This window comes from Mercurialis annua, linkage group LG7, assembly GCF_937616625.2.
Source record: "Mercurialis annua linkage group LG7, ddMerAnnu1.2, whole genome shotgun sequence".
In the NCBI taxonomy this organism is placed as follows: domain Eukaryota; kingdom Viridiplantae; phylum Streptophyta; class Magnoliopsida; order Malpighiales; family Euphorbiaceae; genus Mercurialis; species Mercurialis annua.
In genome coordinates this window covers 41,156,372-41,180,461 of record NC_065576.1, presented here as the reverse complement: position 1 = coordinate 41,180,461, position 24,090 = coordinate 41,156,372, and the positions used below count along the sequence as shown (strand labels likewise).

Sequence of the window (24,090 nt, the reverse complement as noted above, 5' to 3'; positions counted from 1 at the left end):
AACAATTTCTTGCCCAGAGCTTATACCATTTGAGCTATAGCTCATTGACAAATTTGAAAAATATACCAAGTACTATTGTTAAATTAAGTCAGTAAAACAATTCAAATTACTGTCTGTACTTTGTACTGCTTGCTAAATTTAGATTCATGGATATTCCGACCATTTTTTACTTCCTGCAATTTAAATTTGAATTGTAGCTGAGATTATTATCAAGAAAATCACCAACTGGTGCAATTGCTCGCATATTATATTCTGAAGTTGTTGTTTTCTTGTTTTTGGTACATTAGGCTTCCTTTCAGTTAAATTTAGCACCAAAATTTTGTGTTTATGATCAAATTGGCACCAAAAAGAAAAGGAAAGAAGTTTATTATTTTATTGGCAAGTAGAAGAAGCTCTGTTTCTACTTACATAACTAACAACAGAGACCATATCTAGTGTGTCTCTTTTTATTTTTCTAAGCCTTTGTCCCTCTTAATTTACATTTACTTTAATTAAATTATGCAATTCTCCTACCAGACTGAGACCTTGATTGGCCAAAAGTAGTCTCCTGCCTGTTGAACTTGATCCTCCTTGCTTCGTCGATTGAAATTCCGAATGCGTTAGCTAGCACATCCTGAGGCATGGCTCGCAGGGCTGAGGTGCGACCAGCAGCATCGGATGTCATGGCGTTGTCGTTGGTCTTGAAGGCCACGTATTCGAATCTTTCGCTCTCTGCTCTTTTCACCACCATGAAGTTTTGTGGCACTGTCAACACCTGTCCTTCTTTTACACTTCCGTCGAAGACGCTGTTGCCATTTTCGTTAACTATCTGAATTCTGGCCTGGCCCCTGATGGCGTATATAACGCTGTGTGCATTCATGTGCCAGTGTGGCAGTCTAATAGCATTCTGTCAATTAACAATTGAGCTTATTAATTAATTAGTTTTGCTGCAGAAATTAATTAGGAACAGAGATTAATTAAACGTACGTTGCGAAGGACAACATGGGAAGCGCTGAGTTGGAGGGAACGGAGAATGCGGAGGTTATGGCTGTTGACGGTGCTCAAGCGGCCAACTTCAGGGACAAACACATCGGCACGTGAAGGATCGGCGATGTTTTCCTTCAATCTCATGGTGCAGAATGTCTCCTCGATGCCATTGACAGGTACTGGTCGGCGATCATACTCGCGCTCTTCTAGCTCCTCTCTCTCTTGTTGACTCCTAGAGGGTCTTGTCACCTCAAGGTCGCCTTCGACTCTAACGATGTTGCCTCTGTTGTCATTCTCGCTTTGAAGCTTTCTCGCCAATTGCTCGTCGATGTTGAATGCTTCAGCCAGGAGACTGGAGTCCAACCCGCAGAACATGTTATTGCAAGATCCTTGTGTTCGCTCCCTAGTGGGGCGTCTAGAAAATTCACTCTGTCCGCGTTCACCCTGGCGTCTAGATCCTCGGAACTCATCTTCTGGATTACCGGCTAGATAGAAGCTCTGCACCGAAATGTATTAGCAATTTAGTTATTTGCCAACTTAATTAGTTTAATTAATCAGTACTATATAATAGTGTTCTATAGGTTTCTGTTTGTTACTCTGGGGTTATTGTCGAGCTGGTTGTCGCTGTTGGCGGTGTCATAAACACTGACAGCAACAAGGCGTTCGTTTCCGTCATTATAGCACCAGTGAGAAACACCAGCAGGCAAAGCAATGATATCGCCGCGACGGACATTGCGAATTTTCTGGTGCTGTTCTTGTTGCCTATCGCCGCTGCCTCTCCTGCCAGCAGACTGTTGAGATTCTTGGAATGTTTCAGCACATCCAGGAAGCATCACTCCAAGCATACCCCTTCCTGCATTTTATCAAAGTTTAAATCAATTAGATAACCAGAAGCTAGCATAAATTATAGAATTTAGCTTCTTTAATTAATTTCTCATAAATTAAGGAGTATGCCTTGGACAATGTAGACAAGTTGTGGAGCGTTGTGGTAAGCAGGCAACAAAAGACCCTTGGGCTCAATGGTATGCCTGTTGACAGCAACACCAGCGCATTGAAACTGGTCGCGGTTGGGATTCCATGAGTCGATGGTTCCAGCTTCGCACTGAATATGGTTATCAGGCTCAAGAGCATTGATCCTATTGAGTTGGCACTGATCAGTTTGCATCTGAAACGAACGGCTGGCTAGCGATCCATGGAAGAGAGCAAGAATGCAGAGAGAGAGCAGGATCACAGGCTTAGCCATGGTGATATAGAAGAAGAGAGATGGATAGAATTGGTGGTGATAAATGGAGAAGAAGAGTGTGGTATTTATAGCAGAAGAAAAAGTGTTTGATATGCATGGATGATGAAGCTTGATATCTTACACCTCATAATTAAAGGCTGGGCATGTGTCTTCGATCTTAACAGATGAAAACAAAGACGGTTATGAGATTTAGTCTCTCGAGCTGTGGCGCGACGAGCAGGCAACGCAAAACTATTTGTAGACATCTGCTTAAGATTTGTTTATCCTTAAGTAGGCAGACTGTAGCTTTTTATTGTAAATTTTAATTAGGCGAGCAGTCCTGCGGTTAACCATTTCTATCATTCTAAATAGTGTTAGTAGAATACACTTTCTTTTCCAGCTTGTCAGGAATTTTTTTTATTGTATTATCCACATAAAAGTCTTTGTAAACAGGCAAACATAGATGTAACACTATTTTGTCGAAGTGTTTTAAAAATTGAATTGGTAGTCGAACCGGTAAGACCACTTGTTTCTGGCTCAACTGGTTGAATAAATTATAATTTAAAAAATAAATGTTAAACATGAGCTCGGGTCTAACCGGTTGAATCAGCTGCTCAACCAGTTCAAAGTGAAAGATAACTTTTTCTTTTTAGCTTCAATTACCTGTTAGATTCCATCTCTGGCTTATCTTTCTCACTCGTTTTCTCTTTTTGGACTGATGATCTTCATTCTCACTTTTCCTTTAATTAATGTGTTTGGATTCAAATTTTTTACGATGGATACAAATTATATTTTGCTCAATTGTGAAGATGGTATTTAATTCTTTTGAAGGGGAAAATCTCACGTTGCCACGGTCCATAGATAAATCTACGTACCCAACCAATTAAAACTTAAATCTTTTCTTTTATATATATATATATCTCTCCTTAATTCTAAAACTAATAAATTTGAGTTTAGTTAATTACTAGGTCGATGAGCGCGAGTTAAGCAGGTGATTAGACTTTTAAAAAATTTGATATTTAATAACTTATAATTATTATTAACTAGGTCGATCCCCGCGCGTTGCGCGGTTTGATTTTATTTTAAAAAATTTAATTGTATTATTATTTGAGGTGATTCTATTTTGTAGTTTGTAATTAAGAATATACTCCCTCCATTCCAAAATCAATGACGTTTTGGAGTATATCACACATATTAAGGAAGTGGTTAATATGTAGTAAACTTCCTAATATGCCCTTAATTAATAACGTCATTAATTTATGGAAAACCCAAATAGTCTTTGCATCATATGACCTTTAGCATTTTTTTACTGTAATTCATTATCCTCTTCCAAAAACGAAATCTGACCTAATTTATTTTTTTCAATAACCAAATGATAACTTGACCTCATAAAATCACATGATAACATAAAATTTACAAACACATAAAAGAACCCTTAATAATATCAAAATAATTTCTAAAAGTAAAATTACAAAATTTACCTCAACTCCATTAAAAAAAATTTGGGAGATAATTCTTCAACATGAATTCAAATGTTTTTTGAAGTTCTTCATTTTCATAAACTTGGTAGGTTTCTTTAGGAAACTTATTCAAATCAAAATTCCTGTCACTCAGTAAATTCAAATCAAAATCGTGTTCAATTTTTTTCTTCTCTTCATTGCCACTCTGAATGTTTTCTTCTTTATTAAGCTCCATTGTTGATGATAAGTGTAAATCTTCATAAAACCAGAAATATTCATGTTTATATAGATTGAATTTTTGGGAAAGAGGAAGAGTAATAAGGATTGTTGGAAAATTAAGAGAATGTGGAAGGTTTTCATCGATTAACTAAATGAATTGATTGTTAGCTAGGTTATAAGGTTAATTTGGGCAAAATGGCACTTAAATGTTTAGAACGTCATTCTTTTGGGAATATTTTCAACATTCTAAAACGTCATTGATTTTGGAATGGAGGGAGTATTATTTTTGTAATCTATGATATTTTATTTCTTTTTCATTTTAATAATTTGTAGTATATCTTTTTGTTTATGTTTTATTGAAGCTAATAATTTTTACCCTGAGTTATTTAGCAGCGTGAACGCTTAGCTAGTCTAAAGTTAAGTCCATAGTAATAGTGAAAACAAAAAGCTAGACTCTAAACTTCGTATAGCGAAATGACATAAATTTAATCATTGTTCGCATAATCATGCAGTCTTGTTTTAGTTACAAGAAAATGAAAGAAGACATATAGATACGCCAATGAAACACTGCTAATATGTTTATCTTAGTTAAACTAACATGATAATAAAAATAATTGATATAAGTATAACCATGTTAATATGTAAATTACAAAGCAGTGACTATGAGTTAATAGACAAATGCTTACTGCAGTGTTAAATGATCTCCTTAAAGGCTATTTAGATTCATGTCATAATTTATGCAACCTCATTGCTGAAATTTTGAAGTTGAAAAGATTATATTTAATGGTATTTAGGAGGCTGTTGGAATATTTGGCTAAAACAAATCATGCAGATTGCAATTCACAATTTGAATAAGTTTGAGTTTTGTCATGTTTATTGAACAAATAGTGCCAATAAATATGCTTGTCAAAGTACTACCGACACGGGCATTCCCCTGTTCATGGGAATTAATTTGTGTAGTTGCTGCAGTTGCATGTGCAGGACCTATTTGAAAGATGAAACTATTGAAGTTGAGAAAGACATTAGAGGCTTTTACATTCACATACAAAATGTGAATAAGTACATATACTACAGAAAACTATTTACATTATAAAATTTTGTATGAAACATCTATACATTTGTTTCCTATTTTACAAATGAATTGAAGCTCATATGTCTTCCTTTTCCATAACTGTATTTCCCAAATAAAAACTTTTGCTTTTCACCACCTGCATTTGGCCCACTCAAGAAGATAGATGACTACCCGGAGACACCCTGCTACAATTATACCAATAGAATTATCACTACTCAAAATCTTCAAAAAAAAAATATTAATTCATACTTGAGATTTATGTTATTGTTCTTTAGTAGAGACGGTGAGATTTTGCCTGTGAGCTTAATATTTTAGAGGAATATGTGAATGAATCAAAGCTGAGTTAGAAATAGCTGACGATAAACTAACCTTACTTAAGTACCTGATCGAAATTGGTGTTATTCACTGTCTATCAACTTACAATTTATTGATCCCTTTCAGTAAGCCTAATGATGGAGGAATTGATCCTTCACATTCATTTTTGTCCAAATACCCTGACAAGGTTAATAATGATCAGGGTATTATTTAGTGAGAAGTGCACGAAAAGTAAATTATACTTTTACTACAGGGTGACATACAGAGTTTATAGATCTTTGATCACGCTCAAGTTTGGAATGAGAGCAGATAGTTTGTTCTCTCATAGCAAACTGTAAGCATCAGAAGTTGACATTTACTGAATGATGATAAAATAAAAGTAAAAGTTGCTTATGTTCCAAGGCTACTTACAGATGCGTGATTGCACTTAAATTGCCTATGCTTGAAGGCGGATATCCTCATGCCAATGCCTGTAAGGTCCCTAAATGCAATGCAAACACCAAAAACTCAATAGCTCAATAGTCAAATACCTACAATCTATGATGCACAGAAACTTATTACAATTCTATATTCTGGCATTTTATCCCCGTGTTTGGAAACACTTTTGAAACTTCTGAACTCTATATTTATAACTATTCTTGTAAAGGATAAGCTTTTGTTGTTTTCTGTTTCCGAGCTATATAATTAAATTGCAATATGTCAGGAGTTCAATTGGGAATTTACAAAGTGATAACTTTAGCCAATTTATCACGGGAACATTTTATTCCAGTCCATGAATTCTTAGCAGGCAAACAGGGATCGCCACTCCAATCAGAAGGCAGATTGTCGAAGCTTCTTGCCGAATCTTCCATGGCGATAACTAACTAATTTATCACACAAACCACAATTTCGTCAATGCAAGGCAGAGAAAGAGATTTAACATACAATTAAATGAATGAAAATCGACTATTTCACATAAGTGTTTGTTTCCAAGAGAGTACAAGTAAACTTCTAATCAGTTTAAAGAATGAAAAAGCATTGACCCACTAACCCAAAATCAAAATTAAAGAAACAATATATTTTTCTTCTTAAATTTTACTGAAAAGGCACATACATCTACCAAAGTTGAATGAAACAGGTTTTATTTGGGAAAGGGTTTTCATTCACAACATCCATTTTTGGTAGATCTTCAAATAGGCCATCTAAAAATAGTGGTAGTGATTATTGCTTGAAAAGTGATAAAAATCGTAGCGATACAAACTTTCAGAAATCAATTCGGGAGCATTGGTACAAAAGAACAATATAGTTTTTGAAGATTGAAAAATTATTGCTGACCTGAGTTGCCAAGTTTCATGTTTTTCGATCCGAGATTATGGTTTCCCAAAATTTGGTTGTTACATCCGAGTTCTATGGAAGATTGTTCGCTGACAAAATGCAAAATAATTTCATAAGTGGCTGTTATATACGTATTGAAACTCTAGTTCAAGAGGCGTAAGTAATTAGTTAGAATTTCTTACCATAGTAGAAACAATAGATGTTATATCTTGTACACTTGTTCCTGAGGAAACAGAAATCAAGATATAAACATTGGCAGAAGAAAAGAATTTCTATTGCATTTAATTAGAGCATGAAGTTTGTTGTTCTGTAAACTCAGTAATTCTCATTAAACTTATGGTACTCCAAAGGCAAAGGCTTACAGTTATAGACATGATTTTTCCAGATTTATAGCCAAACTTGCTAATGTTCAAGTAAACAAAATTGCTTAGACATTCGCAACAAATTTTCTCAGTATATGGTGCCATTAATCATCATATATAAGGCAGTTACCTTTTATAGATTGTAGATAAAGATTGATAAAAATGCAGAAGGAATATTTTAAATTACTTTGTTCAACAGGTAAGTCTCTAATTGCTACAAAATTATTTTGTAAAATTGATTAAAGTTGCAGCAATCAAAATCTAAACCCATTTAATCGAGCACCTGATGTGCATACGAGTCAGAGTACAGTAAAGAATGAATTGGTACATCAGAACAATTAATATAGCTTTTCAAGACTTTTGAAGACTGAAAAATTAAGGCTTACCTGAGCTGTCGAGTTTTATGTTTTCCGATCTGAGATTAAGCTGAGTTTTATGGATGACTGAAGCGAAGATGAGGTTTTGATGGTTGTTGGATGCTCAGCATGAATGTTTTTAGTTTTGTGATTTTAAATACAGCTGCCGAATTAAGAATCGGTTTCAACGAAGAAGATTAAATACGGTATTGTATAACGGTTTGAAGAGAAGCTTGAAAGGTGCATGGGAAATGGGTTTTACGTTTAGTGCTAAAGAGTTTAGCCTGTAAAGAGCTTTGATGAGAAGTTTGAACGGTAATGGTGGTGGTGCTGAAGAGTTATGCCTGAGTTCATGAGGGTGAAGTCCACATGTCAAAAATATAGAGCGCCACTTGTCAAATTTGTGTTGAATGTTAATTGGTAGCTCAGAATTATAGTATAGTATAGATATATAAAAAACTCTTCAAATTTTGTATCCATAAAACATTTCAAATTAAATTTTAGAAATAAATTTATTTCATAATCTTTGATATGCAAATTGGAAAGGAAAAATGCAATTCTAGAAAAGAAGACAATGGCACTAATAATTAACCTCATTTCATAAGTTAAATTGTAACATTGCAGCAGCACCGCACGATACTCTATTTAGATATGGATCGGCAGGACAGGTTAGTCCCATAGTATAAATATTAAACTATGTGTATGGCAGAAATTACAAGTCACACATATATATGTATGACTTGTAATTTTTGCCAAACACATAGTTTAATATGTATCATCAACATGCCAACACTTAAACTATATATTAAACATGATATATGAAGAAACTACTTGGGTAGAGATTACATGTGACACTATTTTTGGCTGTTATGTTATGCAGACAAAAGAATTAAGGATCAAAAGATAAATATTTAGGGTGGTTGTTCGAAGTGGAACCTCTATTCATATAAATAGAATCATTCTTCTTTGTTTTTGGATTTGATTGAGAAGAAGGCATTTTCATTTGCCAAATAGCAGGCTCCGTACGTTTATGTTCGTAGCTACAAATATGTATCAAAAACTTTTAAGAGTTTGCACCTGAATCATGAATTGTTTTTGAGTGAGGAGCTGGAGCTTCACATATGCACAAAGGCATCCCACATTTTCACTTGATTAACTCATGCTATGGGTTTACTCTGTACATCTGTTTCAATTTTCAATGAAACAATTACTCCAGCAATTTGTGCATAAACTGAATTAAGTGAGAGCTTTTGGATGTCTTTTTTGATCAAAAGTAGCTCATCATTTGCATAGAACTTCCATTATATACATGCAAGGGATTCTTTTAGTTAATTTAATTTTTCACTTTTTCGCATCAAAACAGCTAAAATTAATGAATTTTGTCTATTTGCAAAAAATAAAACACCCAATTATTAAAAACCGACAACGAACATCCAAAAATGAAATAGAGAGTCATTGTATTGAAAATCATCACAAACTCATCGTTCTCTTTATTCTATTTCAGTGATTAAGCTTTTTTTAAGCCTTTGAAAAGAGAGTTGCAGCTCATGAACAAAAGAGTAAGAAGAAAAGAACTAAAGAACAAAACAAAAACTGAATATGAACAAAAGAGAAAGAATCCAAAAATATGGATTGCAGAGGAAAAGAGGAGACAGCACTAGTAGCAGCCTATGTAGCACGGAAACGGGAAACGGAAACGACACGAAACGGACACGGGCACACGACAAATTTTTAAAATGAAGGACACGGAACGTGGAAAAAGCGTGTAAAAAATAAAAATCTAGGGACATATTTATAATATTAAAAATTATAAAATGTTACATATTTTAAATTTTATTTTGTATATTTATATAATAAAATAAATTAAACATAATTCAACGCAACAAAAATAAGAAGATAAATTTTATTTTAAATAAAGTAAACAATAAAAATATTGGGTAATTGATTCAAAAAAATTATTTGTTGATAATTTTTTAGATTTTTTTATAACTATATATTTTATTTTTATTTACAAAAACGCCCGAAACGTTTTCTCATGAGTTTCCGAGAGTTTCTATGAGTTTCCGGTTTCCGAAACGTTTCTGAAACGGGACATGCAATTTCATTGAAGTTTCCGTGCTTCTTAGGCAGCAACAATGGCGAGGGCGGTCGGAAAGAGCATTAGAAAAGGAAAATACCATATGTCGTTTGAGATAGAAGGAGATCGATAGAAACTGAGTTAAATTGTATCACATATGTCATTGCAACCGTTGGAGATGGAATACGAAAGGATATAAATTGTAGCTGAATGGCAACGGGCTAAACATTGCATTTTAAATGTCAAAGGTTGAACATTATTTTGACAGCAATGTCTTTTTAAGAGAAAATTACACCAAATCACTTAAAAATCTCAAACTTTTATAATAGTGACCTAACATTTTATTCCTTTTCAAAATTCCCTTAATTTTTTTTCTATATCTATCTTTTTAATATTTATCATTTCTATGTTATCCGTATGATTTATCTATTTATTGTGTTTCTATTACACACAAGCAATAGCTCGTGTATTACCATATTTATACGTGCTCACTATGTGTACCATGATCTGTATGACTACAACATCAGACCTACCATTTTTGCTACCACTATTTATAACTACTAGTTTCGCATTACGTGCTACGCACGTGGCCCGTAATACGACTCGTCAATTTATGTATTAATTATATATTATTATTATACAAATTTATTTTATTTGTGATCAACATGGATTTAATTAATTATTTGTGAGTGAACAAAATATTTAAGATTATCTGTTAATATATAAATTAAAATTAAATATAATTTGTACAAAATTTCTAATTTGTTCGTCAATTTGAATATAAAATATGAAATAACTCAATGAATAATTCTTCCTACAAAGACTTAGGATAGGTTTTTAAACTATAAAAATTGGTATAATATCAAATAAATTATTTAGCTTAGCCAATTTGCATTCCAAGCAAAATTACTGTATCACTTTTTAAGGTTGATTTTTCATAATCTTTTTTCAAATCAAATACCAAATAATTTGTTAAGGAAATATTGCAATATAATAAAAGATGATAATACAAATTATATAAATAATATATTATTTTTTATAATTAGATAAATAACAATAAAATAACATTTTTAAACAACTGCCCAATTAAATTAATAATAAAATAAATTATTTTTGATTAGATGATAAAGAAGAGTTTAACTAAATGTATTATATAATTATAATTATTTAACCTTTTCAAAAAAAAATTATTTAACTTGACAAATAATATTTAGAGAAGATCACTCTTTTTTGGACGAAATTTAGAGTAAATGTCAAAAAATACTATTGAGCATGATATACTTTTTCAATTAGTTTTCTAGTTAAGGCCAAATTCTTAAATCCCTATTCAAATTAAATACACTATTTTTTATTAAAAAGTGACAAAAACACCCTTAAAATAAGTTATCAATTCTAATAAATTAGCAAAGTTTATATGGTAAATGTGTATGTCCCCCACCATCCGTACTTTTATATATAGTATAGATACTAATTTTTCGTATTGTGCTACGCACGAGAACGGTATTTATACGACATTTTTTTTTGTTTTTTTTAATTAATTTAAGTAAATGATTTTATTTATTAATTCAAGTCATTAGTGTATATCTGTAACCAAACCATCTCGTGTACAATTATTTAAACACAGAATTTCAATTTGACAAATTCTGAATTTAGATTAAAAGATGCATGAAGTTAAAAAGTTAAAATTAAATGCACACCCTTCTTGTAGAATGTAGAGTCAACAATTTTTTTTCCCCAGTTTGAGCAACATCAGCAATGTTACCATCAACTTTCACACCACCAACTTTTCCATGAAAATTACATATTATAAACATAATCAATTTCGTAAACAAAGTTAAAACAACGGCTATTAAGTCTAAACAATCCCTCTTAAGATACGATTCGAGTGACCAAATAAATCAAGAAAAGAATATTACTTTGATCCATATGCTCTTTATCAGGGTATCCACAGATCATACTCTCCACAACCTTATTCACCCCTGAAAACAAAGAACAATATGCAAACATTAATTTCCAACATAAACACAAATTTCTCCATATAAATTTAATTGAGTACAACTCATCATGAATTCCATCTAGCAGTAAATAAAAGTTAACAAAAGATCAAAAATAAACATCAAAAGGTGGGTACGACGTTAATCTACAATACGAGAACCGAAACCACTACGTATAATAGAATAGTTGATGATTTGATTAAATAGTAGTTAAAATAATGATTATTAAATATTAAGTAGTCTATTTAAGGTAATACTCTAAATAATTATCTTGACGTAGTATTATAAGTAGTTTAGTTTACTTAGTATTCTAACTCTAATTAACTCTAATAATTATTTTAATAATTTTTTAATTAATAATTATATTTTATTAAGTAAAAAGGATATTTACGTAAATGTGCCTGTCCCCCCCCCCCCCCCATCCGTGCTTTTATATATAGTATAGATTATTTGCTACTCCTACTGTAGTATTATAGCACGCTGGTCCAATTAATAAATATTTTTTTCTTTTTAAGTTTTTATATTAATTTGCATTCATCTTGTTTCGTCCGGTCGAACCGGACCCTAATACAATTTGTTGGAGTAGAAAGAGCAGGGCCGGTCTTAGACTCGATGAGGCCCTATGCGATTTTTTTAAAATATTTTTTAAAATATCTATTATTACCAAAGTATTTATAAAAAAAACTTGTCTTATTTTTTCATAAATTACGTTCATTTTTCTCTTTTTACTTTTATAAAATATGTTTTTAGTAGACCACAGATAAATTTTTAAAAAGTACATATGAATAAAAAATATTTTTATAAAAAGTTAAAATAATGCATATAAAGTAAGCCCTAGATGATGAAAATATATAAATTAGATATTATTTTAAATGGTATTAGTCGGAAACTACATACGTAATACTAATTTTTTGAATTTAAATTGATAATGCCAATAATTATTAAAATGTCCGATAAATACATATATTAAAAGGTTTATTTTTTTAAAAAATTAAAATAAATATGGAGCACTTTGCAATTTAGAGCTTTAATTATTAAGATATCTAATTAATTTTTTAAATAAAAAAATTGAAACATATCACTAAAAACTTCAATAAAACACATTTTAAAAAATATAATATATATATTTTATAATTTTTTTTTGAAGGACCCCATATTTATATGGGAAGTTTAGGTATTTACTCCAAAAATGAAAATATTTGCACTTTATACCTCAACACTGAAAAGTTACAGAAAATACCTCATATTTTTTTCAGATTTATGTTTTTACTCTGGGTGTTAAAATATTTATGATTTTACTCTATTATCATCTGGTTATCATAAACACTTATAATAATTTATTTTTTTCCTAGGTTATCATACAATTATCATAACCTTATCATACTTCATTATCATCTAGTTATCATACTGCAGTGTTATGATAACGACATGGTAATGTAGTGATACTGACATGATAATCAGAAATTGTTTTATCATAACGTAATCATAGATATTATCATAATATTATCATCTAGATACCATAAATATTATCATTTCGGTATCATAAGATAATATTATGATAACGACATGATAATATTATGATAACGATATGATAATCAAACATTATTTTCTCCAGAAAATTATTTTTTTCTTGCAGTGTAATGATAACAACATGACAATATAATGATACTCATATGATAATCAGACGTTGTCTTTTAAAAAAAATCATTTTTCTGCAGTGGTATGATAATGTTATGATAATGCAGTGATACTCATAGGATAATCAGATGCTGTTTTTTGTGCAGAAAATCGTTTTTTTCATCATAAAATCGTTTTTTTCATCATAAAATCGTTTTTCATGCATATTTTTAGATCTAAAATTGAGAAAATCAAAGAGTAATTTATCTAAATATAAAAGTTAATATAGATCGTATTAATCACCACGAATTTAAAAAAAAACTAAAATCAAATATGAAAAAAAACGGGGTAGCGACGGTTGAGTGATGGCGGAGTAACGACGACCAATGAAGGAGCGGCGAAGAAGAAGAGAAGAAATAAAAAAGAAGAAGAAAAAAAAAATGGCGAAGAATAGACAAACAGGAAATAAGAGAAGAAGAAGAAGGAGATGAGAGAGGGGAGAGAAAAGAAAGAGAGCAAAAAGAAAAGGCTTAATACATCATTTGACCCCTAAACTATACCATTTTATTCTCCGCGACCTCTAAACTAATTTCGTACTCTTTTGGACCTCTTAACTCTTTTTTTTGTTCTATTTAACCCCTCATACGGAATGTGCATACCACGCGCGATGACGTGGATAAAATTGCTGACATGGCTTTTCTGACATGGGGTTAAATAGAATAAAAAAAATAGTTAAGAGGTCCAATGTAACACTAAAATAGTTTAGAGGTTATAGGGAATAAAAGGGTAAGGCTTTTTTGACGTTGATAAAATATTTTTTTTAATTTAAAATAAAAAGTGATGTACTTTACATATTATTTGAAAAAATCATCTAAGACTTTAAAAATCATGAAATTTAGCGTATTTTCCAATTTTAACACAAATTTTAAAAATTCAGAATTGATTTAAAAGTTTGAAATTGCAAAAAATTAAAAGCTGGTGTATTGAAATTTTTAAAATTGAAAATTTATGAAATACACTAAAAATTATAAATTTTTAAAAAATTTAGTCTTTTTTTAATATTATCACAGTATAGTAAATTTATATATTTTATAATATCGTTAAAAACATACAAACTTCATTTATCATTATTAAAATGTAAACAAATATTTACATGCACAAGAAGTTATATTATGTAATTTATTTGACTATATTTTAATATTATTTTATTTTTCTAGAAGATTAAATGGATAAAAATTAAATAATTGTATTTTGGAGAAAGTTAAATGGGGAAAAATTAAAAGTTTGAAGGTGTAATAGGAAAATAAAATAAATTCAGGGGTCAAATAGAACAAAATAGTGTAGTTCGTGTGTTCAATAGAACAATTTATGTTTTTTAATTATCCTTCACGCGCTTCAAAGCGTTTGAAAACACGCGCTTTTGCCACGTTGGAGGAAAAAGGTCAGATCGGCAAAAAAGTTGCAGTTGACGGGTTAAATAGAACAAAAAATAAAGTTAACAGGTCCAATAAAATATCAAATTAGTTTAAGAGTCTCAGAGAATAAAAGTGTATAGTTTAGGGGTCAAATGATGTATTAAGCCAAAAAGAAAATAATGACAGTTGTCATTAGTTGTCACATGAAAGTAAAATAAATATGACTAGAGTAAAATATTAATAAAAGGTAGGTATAATTATAATATAAACATATGTTAGAGTAAAAAAAATAAAAACAATAAAAGAGTGAGATATTTTTTTATCTTTTCTTTATTTAGATAGCAAATCAAATTATTTTTAAAAACGGAGTATTTATTCTAATTTACCCTATTTATATGGGGCTCTTCAAAAGTGGAGGCCCTAGGCATAAGCCTTAGTGGCCTATGCCTAAGGCCCGGGACTGAGAAAGAGCGTAAAATATAAGATGAAAATGACATAATTTTAAAGTAATAAATCTGATATCCCTTTTCACTTATATATTCTATATTTTATTTTAGGTTAAACCCTTAAAAATTTATTAGTTACTAAATCTTTAAAAATTTGCAATATGTATAGCATGTTTTGGCAAGTAATATTTTTTTTATAGCCAAATTCGAATCAAACGATTTTCTTGCCAACATGACAACCATGTATATAGAATTTAATCACAATAAAATATCAAATATTTGCATAATAAAAGGTTTAATCACAATAAAAAAACTAAACCGATTCAAAAATAATTATAAAAAAATATAATATAAAAAACGGATTATATTTATAAATATTAAAAAATATGGTTACTGACAAAAACGTAAAAGTTTGGTATTCTTTTTAAGGTTTGGCCTATATTTTAAACGTTGCTTGAAGATCGACCATATTATATCGGTTACATTTGTATTTTAGCAATAGCAAAAACGTATTTGAAAATTGTTATTCAACATTTTGAACACTTATCAACCAAAATGAGTCCTTTATACGAATAAGAAATGTTTCTTGAAGACCATGTTATATCGGTTATATTTGTATCTTAGCAGTAGCAAAAACTTATTCTGAAAAAGCTTATCCCCTTAAAAATCCATCACCTTTTACCCCCAATTCGTTTGCATCCTCACGTTGCAAAACCACCAAATATACTCAATTTACGACCTTTCATTTTTAATTGCACCCTCAAACATTAAATTGATCTCTTTTCACTTGAAAAAATAGATTTATTTTTGTTTTAAATAAAATATTAAGTCCTATTTTAAAATATATGCTAAAATTTAAAGTATTAATTTGAACATTTTTAAATGAAAAGTGGTCAATTTAACGCTTGATGGTGCAATTGAAAGTTAAAGGTCGTAATTTGGGTATATTTGGTGGTTTTACAACGTGAGGGTGCAAACGAATTGGGGGTAAAAGATGAGAGGATTTTAAGGAGATAAGCCTTCTGAAAATAAACAAATAAAAGAAAGGATACAAATCTTTTATGTTGCCTCTAAAATAATTAAACAGACAATGTAAGCGTAAAGATAGCCTATCTATACTTCTATACTATATATAAAAGCACGGACGCCGGGGGGGGGGGGGGACATGCAAATTTACTGAATAATCTTTTTCAGTTTACTATTAAATAGAGGTTTTATAGTCATTAACTAATTAGTTATTTAATTAATCACTATTGTAATTAAAGTCCTAATTAGAATAGGTAGCTAAATTATCTCCAATTTAATTTTTAGTATATAAAAAATAACTAAATTGTCTCCAAATTAGTAGGAATACCTATCTTTTAGTTTGATTGAACTATAAAATTAAAATATTATATTTGGTTAATATATTATTATTTAAATTTATATCTTATTATCTTTAAAGATATTATTAATAAAATTAAGTTAAATATTTAATTATGGTTATTATAAAACCAAAAGAAGAATAAATTCAGTATGAAAAAAAATTTAATATTCGAATATATTATATTTACTTTTATAAAAATTCTTAACTAATTTAATATTAATTATAAATAAAAAATTGATATAATTATAATAAATTTACTAATATGTTCATTGACGAGTTACGTTACGAGCCACGTGCATAGCACGTAATGCGAAATTAGTTCATAAAAAAGGTCGTAAAGATAGCATAATGAAAATATACAATTAAAAGATTAAATATCATAAAATTATATAGTTATATAGTTATATAATTATGTTATTATTAATTGTAGTTTTATAATAATCCATTAAATTAATTAATTACAAAAAATAAAATATCTAAAATTTATTTATTGACAGAATATTGAGATTGAAAATTGAAATTATAATTCTTAATATTTATATATTTAAAACATTAATCCAACTATAAAAGTTTAATAATTTCTCTTAATATTTTTAATGATCAAAACGCTCTAATTATTTAAAAATATATATTAATGTATAAATAAATAAAATTCAAAATTCAATTAGATAAATTTTAGACTTAATTACTTAAAAAACTACCCACATTGAACTTTTTTTTTTCGTTTATACCCCTATTTAAAAAAACAAATACCATTTACACCTTGTTTTGGGTTTTTAGGTTTCATTTCTACTCCAAATCATTAAATTGACCTGTTTTTATTAAAAAAAATTAAAATAATCCTTTCAATTTTAATTTATATACTAATTACACGTTAATATTATTAGTTATACAAAAATACTTTCTTTTTAAAAAAAATTCAACTAATAATAATTGTTTAATTTATATTAATAATCAATAATTTTTTAAAATTAAAATTTATTAAAAAAATACAATTTACATGAAATAAAATTTATTTAACTTTTTTGAAATTAATTTTCTCCTCTGAGTAGGAGACCGAACTGCTCCTCCTTCCATAAAAAGAGGAGTAGCAACTCCTCTTTTTAGGTAAGGAGGAGAATCTCCTCATTCTTTTTATCTGAGAATCGAAAAAAAATTATATTAAAAAAATCAGTTTTTTTACAAAACATTGCAGTGACGGGTTCGTAAATTGGTAAATTATGGTGGTGGGTTGAAACTGTTTTTTAATTTTTTGATAATTTTTTTAAAAACAATTAATTATTAAAATTTATTTGAATATTTTTAAAATTGAAGGACTTGTTTGTATTTTTCTAAATAAAAAAATTATGATATGACTCTTCTAATTAGTAGTTTTAATGCTTTCATCCTTAAATTAATTAAATTGTCAATTATAGCCTTATTGGGGATAAAGATAAAACCTAAACACCCAAAAAAGTATGCAAATGGTTTTTTTTTCAACATGGAGGTGTAAACGAAAAAAATTTAATATGAGTGGTTTTTAAATAGTTAGTCTAAATTTTAAAATTAAAACTAATTTTTAAATGTTTATCCACTAAAAATTTAATAACAATTATCAGACATCACAAATATAACTTGTAATTTTATTAATAAATAATATGTATATTAAAAATCACAAAATGTGATAAAAAAATTCGCACAAGACGTAAGGTGACATATTAGAGGTTAGAATTACGAGAAAAGGTCTAAAGAAACCGTCAAAAATCGGAGAATAAAAAAAAGGCCTAATTACTTAAAAACCACACACCTTGTAATTTTTTCATTTATACCATGACTTTAATTTTTTTTAATTGTACCCTATTTTTAATTTTTATGTTTCATATCTACCCTAATGAGTTGAATTGACCTATTTTCTTTTAAAAAAGAGTTTAAATTAGTCCTTCATTTTTAACCTATATTCTAATAAAACGTTAATGTTAATCATTTACGTATTTTGTTTTTAATATTTTCATTTTTAAATTAATTAAATTATAGAAAAATTTACTTTTGGGGTACAAACGAACATAAAAATCAAAAATAGTATACAATTGATATTTTTTCTAAGTCATGATATAAATAAAAAAAAGTTATAGTTGAGTGATTTTTAAGTAATTAGGCTTTAAAAAAAATTTCCAAAAAAATACAAAGCAGAGTAAAAAAAAATCACTATTACCTATCTTGATATCTTGAATGACAATGTAGCTCATAAATTTTAGTGTTTTTTATTTGAAAAATTACTTGAATTCACAAATATTTTTTAATTTTATACTCCCTCCGTCCCACTAATTGACAAAATAACTAAATTACAATAACCAATACAAACTAATAAATGACATAAAATAGTTATTTCTATATCCCTATATTGATAATGAAGCTAATTAATGCTATTAGTATATTAGTCAAATTCTCATTAAATATTCACTATTTTTCCATAAAAAGTTTAAATTTAAATGAGGGTAAAGATGGAAAGTTAAAGGAAAAAATTATAGTTATGTTAGTTTTGTCAATTAGAATGGGACACCAAAAATTTTATATTGTATTTTGTCAATTAGATTGGGACGGAGGGAGTATTTATTTAGGAAAACGTATGCTATGGGTTTGCCGCATAAGTTTAAAAACATCTACTCGTGTCCATCAACTGAGCCACCAAATACTGCCATGCAGACTTTATTGGAAATGCAAACTCTGCCGCTTACTCGAAGTTTCGTCTCTATCCATAAATAATTTATGACCATGAATCTACTATAAAAAGCACATTACCTATGCATAATTTATAGTTGAAGCAAACATGACAAGAATATTAGAAGCACATAATGTTAATGTATTAGGGTCAGGCGAACAAGTCATAGTTTTAGGTCATCGTTTTGGGAGTGATCAGTCAGTGTGGAGGTATCTAGTGCCACACCTTGTTGCTGATTATCGTGTTGTTTTATACGATACAATGGGTGCTGGCACGACTAACCCCGAATATTTCGACTTCGATAGATACTCCGAACTCGACGGATTTGCTTATGATGTGCTCGCCATTTTAGAAGAATTACAAATCAAGTCTTGTATTTTTGTTGGTCATTGTCATTCTGGTATTGTTGGTCTTCTTGCCTCCGTTTATCGCCCCGATCTTTTCTCTAAAATCATTATGCTTTGCTCGTCACCAAGGTAAAATAGTTTTTGTCACATAAAATTTATTTTGTCATCAACTATTTTGTCAAACATAATGAATTATTAAGCAGGTTATTAAATGATGAAGATTATATTGGAGGATTTAAAGAAGCAGAGCTCAACCAAATTTTGGACGGAATACGTTCCAATTTCAAGGCATGGTGCAAAGGGTTCGCGCCAATGATCGTAGGAGGCGACCTAGACTCACCGGCTGTTCAAGAATTTTCACGAACTTTGTTCAATATGAGGCCCGATATAGCTTTAAGGGTATGCAAGACGAACTTTTTATACGACTTGCGAAAAATCCTTCCCAAGGTCACAGTGCCGTGCCACATACTGCAAAGCTCCGAGGATAGGACATCGGCGGGGCCTACGGCTGAGTATCTACACCAACATCTTGGTGGCCCGTCCATTGTTGAGGCCTTGCCTACAACTGGTCACTTGCCACAGTTGAGCTCTCCGGATATTGTCATTTCGATGGTTCTCAAGCATATTCGCCTTCAAATAGCTTAAATAATGATTTATGTATTTGTTTTTGCATTTTAGGATCATTTTTTTGTAGTATTTAAAATACTAGTATGGAATCTGCGTGTTGCTTCAAAAAAATCATTTTTTTAGTTGCCCATCCGATTTCCAGAACGCCCGCGTCGCGCATCTTGCATGCTGGGTGAATCTGTTAGTGGAGATTTTATGCATTCGCAAGGTTCGAAACCGAGATCTTACTTAAGCGATACCAAACCGCTTACCATTTTTAAACAATTAATACTTAAAAGCGGAACGCAATTAATAAATATAATAATAGTTTTATAGTAAATAGTGTCGCACTATGTCAGATAGTGTTGGCGCTCCATTAAAAAGATTTGTGCTTTTAAAGTATTCAAAATTTGTATGGTTTGAATAATTTTTAATATCTAGAATTATTAGAATCGTGAAAGTTGTCGCTAACTTAATGAGTGGAATTTCCCATTATATTGTCTGGGAGTTTTGGTCTGGTTGGCAAATCTTCTAAAACATCCTTCTGAGGTCCTGAGTTCGACAGGTCCCAGCAGCTAGTGGGCTGATTTAAAAAGAAATATATATAATCACAACTAACCTCCGCTAACCTCCGCTAACAAATAGAGTAGGTCTATCTTTGGCAAAAAAAAAAGAATTACCCATTATATTAATTTTACATAGGTAAAAGAATTATATCATTCTCTTATGCTCATACCAATTGATTATCTATAAGTTTCATGTTTGATTTGATAGTAACTTTTCATTAAGGGAGTCCAAAATGGAGTAGCTTTTAGATCATTTATATTTTAGAAATTGCTGGTTAATTTTATTTTTTAAACTTGCAAGTCAAATCTAATATAGTTTAATTTTAAATATTAAACATTATAATTAAAGAATTAAAAGTTTTAGAAAGTGAAGTTCAACTAATTAATAATTATGTGAAAATTAATTTTAAAACAGGAAATATGTAACTAGTCAATAATTGGAAAAATGAAAATTGTTTTAGTAAATAAAAACAGTTTAAACATATATTCAAATGATAATTTACTATTTACATGGAAATGCTTATAACATTCTTTGTATATGAGAAACATAAGCATGACCCAATGAGATGTTAGAAAATCTAATATAATTTTTTCTCTTTTCTTAATATTTTTTTTTTTTTAATTTCTCTAACACCTTATTAGATAGGTCCATAAATTTTTTATGAACCCGGTCTAAATAAGAACTTCCCTATTCCAAATTCCAATATAGCTGGTCTTGTCGAGCTAGTAGACTTCAGTATGCATGAAGGGGCAGAGAAGCGCTTATGCCTGCGGCTGGGCTAGCAAGCCCCATGCGTACCACAGAAGCTCTGCTTCCAACCCAAGGGTTGGATTGGTGGACCGTGCGGTGAGTTAATGGGTAAAAAGCTTGACTTTTTATATGAAATATTACTCCCTCCGTCCTATAAAAAAAAAAGCAGACATTTTATTTCATAAAAATAAACATAATAACTATTTTTCCGTTTTAAAATAGTGGTTGTTTTAAATAAAAAGATTTATTTTATAATACTTATCACTTTAAAATATCAAAAAAGTATTTGTTGCTATTTTTCCACATATATCCCTCTTTTATTCATTGAAAGTATACAAAAATACAAATAAAGAGTTATAGTAATTAATGTTAATAATTTTTTAAAAAGGCTAATTTAGTAAAATTACATATAAATTTAGACATATTTATTGCTTTCTTAATTTATATGAAAATGGCTAAAGCGACAACTATTTTAAAACGGAGAGAGTATATTTATTAAATTTTGATTTTTTTTGATTTTTTGACTTTTTTAAATTTTGACTTTTTTGATTGTTGATATTTTTCGTCAGTTTTAATATAAACACAATATCAACAATATTTAATAAACTGGATAATATTAAATTTTAAATCTTTTTTTATACCAATTATTTTTTTAATATTGTTTCAATCGAATTTTAACTTTTTTATTTTATTTCACGTACAATATGACTTTTTTTTACTAATACTAAAATTAATCAAATATCAACACAATATCAACACAATATCAACACAAAATCAACATTTTAACATTATAATAATTCAATATCACTATTGTCTTTTTCACCAATGCTACAATCAACGAAATATCAACCGAAAATCAACACAATATTAATACTGCAACATTATAATAATTCAACATTATTATTTGTTTTCTTCTCCAATACTAACACATATTTATCCAGTCTCAGTTTAATTTATATATTTTTAGTTTATTTTTCTAATAATATTATCTTATATACCAATGTTAAAATCAGACAAATATTAACTGATTATCAACACAATATCAACATAAATGAACATAGAATCAACAAAACTGTTATATTATAATAATTCGATAATCAATCATCATCAACAAATCATGTTGCAGAATAAAAAAAACGTAGAAATACAACCAAATACAGTCAAAATGCAGAAATAAAAGAATTTTATTCCATAACCAATTTAGCTCAAAATTTTAATCACCCGTAGTTTGGATAATTTCAATCTCAAACAAAACCAATAACCAAAAATCAAAAAATTAAATTTTAACTTTTTAAAACCGAACCAATCGAATCCAAATTTATTACCGAACCAACCGAAAGTTATTGATTTGGTTGGTCAATTCGGTCAGTCAAATATTTTCTTCACCCTTAAAAAACTCCGATCTTGTAACCCCTATTCGGTCCTATCCTGACGTTGAAAACTTTTCAATTATACCTACTTCGTATTTTATCGTTTCAATTGTACCCCAATTTTTTAATTTTTATCAAGTTTTTTACTTAAATGATGAATTATTCAATTAACCATGTTTAAAGATACAAATAAATTTATTTCCATTCAATAAAGTACAAATAAGTCTTTTATTTTAAAAAATTAACAAAAAATCATAATCAAAGTAAAACTAATTTAAATTCTTAATTAATTTAATTAAATCTAAATAAATTTTAAACATGTACAATTAATATGTGATATACATGGAGAACGTTTTTGAATTTTTTCCAAATAAAAAAGACGTCAATTTAATATTTCAGAATACAATTAAAACGATAAAATGCGAAATAGGATAAAATTGACAAGTTTTCAACGTCAGGGTAGGATTGAAAAGGGTACAAGGCCGAGATTTTTAAGTTATTAGACCAATTTTAAATCAAATTCAATAGCAAATTAGCACATATTTTATAGAAATTTAATTAAATTGTATGAAAATTATGGAATTCATTTGAACCAAACACATCCAGCTCTTTGGTATATGTGGCAGTGGAGAAATCATTTCATTTTTTGTGATAAGCTTCAGTCAACTGCCCAGGTCTTGTAGCCAACACATCCCTAAACTTGTGACATAAGATTATTTAACACGGTTTTTATTTGTTTGAGCAACTAACCCAAAAACTCTTCATTTTTTGGTCAAATAATCTCATAATTTATATTTTTATTGCAAAAAATAAATTTAGGATAATTTTCTCGCAATAATTTGGGAACTTTTTAATTTTTACTTTGCATCCTTCACCTCCGATTTATATTTTACGTGTTTTTAAAATACAATTATGGGTTTAATTGACCCAAAAATGAAAAGATTTTGGGTTATTTGTTCATACAAGTAAAAAACATTGGATTAAATGATGTTGTGTCACAAGTTTAGGAGGGCGCGTTGACCTTTTGTTCTATTTTCATTTGAAGATGAACTACAAAGGTTGCTGGTCTAGCTCGTGAAGACTCAAGGAATTTGCTTGGCAGTTTCGCAATGACGATACGTGTGGATTAAGTTCTTGGAGCCGAATTCAGATTCGTATTTCTAGGCCTTTTGATGGGATGGAATATTGGTGCTAAAAGGGTTTTCTTAGAAGTTGATGATAAGCTGGTTGTGGAGAAAATCAACAATGGTTCTGAAGAGGCTCACAATTGGAATTTGCTCGCTTCTATTCTGGGTTTGTTGAAGAGAAACTGGGAGGTCAAAATTCGTCATGTCTATACGGAGGTTAACTTTGCGGCGGATCATTTGGCTTCACTTAGAGATGACAACTCGAATGGTATCCCGTGGCATGTTTTTTCGCCTACAAGCCTTGTTCTGTGGCTTGATATACAAGGCATTTCTTAAGATAGATGTGTGCTTTGTTAATTGTTCTTAGGCTTTTGCCTCCTTGGGAAAAAGAACTGATTAAAGAAAAAGATGTTTATTAATTTAT

General features: G+C 29.5%; 3 protein-coding genes across 16 annotated transcripts; 1 reads left to right on the top strand and 2 right to left on the bottom strand.

Annotated features, from left to right (window-relative positions):
* Window positions 1-349: 349 nt before the first annotated feature.
* Window positions 350-2,370, bottom strand: LOC126655985 (11S globulin seed storage protein Ana o 2.0101-like). Its single transcript, XM_050350415.2, has 4 exons — window positions 1,921-2,370; window positions 1,563-1,819; window positions 967-1,464; window positions 350-886 (listed from the first exon to the last, which is right to left on the bottom strand). Exons 1-4 carry the CDS (start codon window positions 2,207-2,209, stop codon window positions 497-499), a joined length of 1,434 nt encoding a protein of 477 aa, XP_050206372.1. The 5' UTR covers window positions 2,210-2,370; the 3' UTR covers window positions 350-496.
* Window positions 2,371-4,871: 2,501 nt separating this feature from the next.
* Window positions 4,872-7,724, bottom strand: LOC126655983 (uncharacterized). Of its 14 annotated transcripts, XR_007633130.2 has the most exons (8): window positions 7,317-7,717; window positions 6,751-6,791; window positions 6,569-6,657; window positions 5,978-6,117; window positions 5,666-5,735; window positions 5,518-5,586; window positions 5,309-5,433; window positions 4,872-5,121 (listed from the first exon to the last, which is right to left on the bottom strand). XR_007633130.2 is itself a non-coding variant. In XM_056103718.1 (7 exons), exons 3-6 carry the CDS (start codon window positions 6,103-6,105, stop codon window positions 5,386-5,388), a joined length of 315 nt encoding a protein of 104 aa, XP_055959693.1. In that variant the 5' UTR covers window positions 6,106-6,657; window positions 6,751-6,791; window positions 7,317-7,724; the 3' UTR covers window positions 4,872-5,124; window positions 5,361-5,385. The 14 variants fall into 14 exon arrangements, 3 of the variants coding, with proteins under 3 accessions (XP_055959693.1, XP_055959694.1, XP_055959692.1); XR_008789523.1 differs by having other exon boundaries at window positions 4,872-5,124; window positions 5,978-6,657; window positions 7,317-7,723; XR_008789525.1 differs by having other exon boundaries at window positions 4,872-5,124; window positions 5,322-5,433; window positions 5,978-6,657; window positions 7,317-7,723.
* Window positions 7,725-19,007: 11,283 nt separating this feature from the next.
* LOC126655981 (probable esterase KAI2) lies at window positions 19,008-20,075 on the top strand. Its single transcript, XM_050350406.2, has 2 exons — window positions 19,008-19,375; window positions 19,450-20,075. Exons 1-2 carry the CDS (start codon window positions 19,008-19,010, stop codon window positions 19,889-19,891), a joined length of 810 nt encoding a protein of 269 aa, XP_050206363.1. The 3' UTR covers window positions 19,892-20,075.
* Window positions 20,076-24,090: the final 4,015 nt, after the last annotated feature.

Bases quoted from the DNA above. Each gene is read 5' to 3' on its own strand.
- LOC126655985 (XM_050350415.2), bottom strand. From the start codon at position 2,209: ATGGCTAAGCCTGTGATCCTGCTCTCTCTCTGCATTCTTGCTCTCTTC. The intron at 1,820-1,920 runs GCATACTCCTTA...GATAAAATGCAG, and splicing joins ACTTGTCTACATTGTCCAAG to GAAGGGGTATGCTTGGAGTG. The intron at 1,465-1,562 runs GTAACAAACAGA...ATTTCGGTGCAG, and splicing joins AGCTCGACAATAACCCCAGA to AGCTTCTATCTAGCCGGTAA.
- LOC126655983 (XM_056103718.1), bottom strand. From the start codon at position 6,105: ATGGAAGATTCGGCAAGAAGCTTCGACAATCTGCCTTCTGATTGGAGT. The intron at 5,736-5,977 runs GTAAATTCCCAA...CATTGCATTTAG, and splicing joins TTGGCTAAAGTTATCACTTT to GGACCTTACAGGCATTGGCA. The intron at 5,587-5,665 runs GTAAGTAGCCTT...TGATGCTTACAG, and splicing joins TTAAGTGCAATCACGCATCT to TTTGCTATGAGAGAACAAAC.
- LOC126655981 (XM_050350406.2), top strand. From the start codon at position 19,008: ATGACAAGAATATTAGAAGCACATAATGTTAATGTATTAGGGTCAGGC. The intron at 19,376-19,449 runs GTAAAATAGTTT...ATTATTAAGCAG, and splicing joins ATGCTTTGCTCGTCACCAAG to GTTATTAAATGATGAAGATT.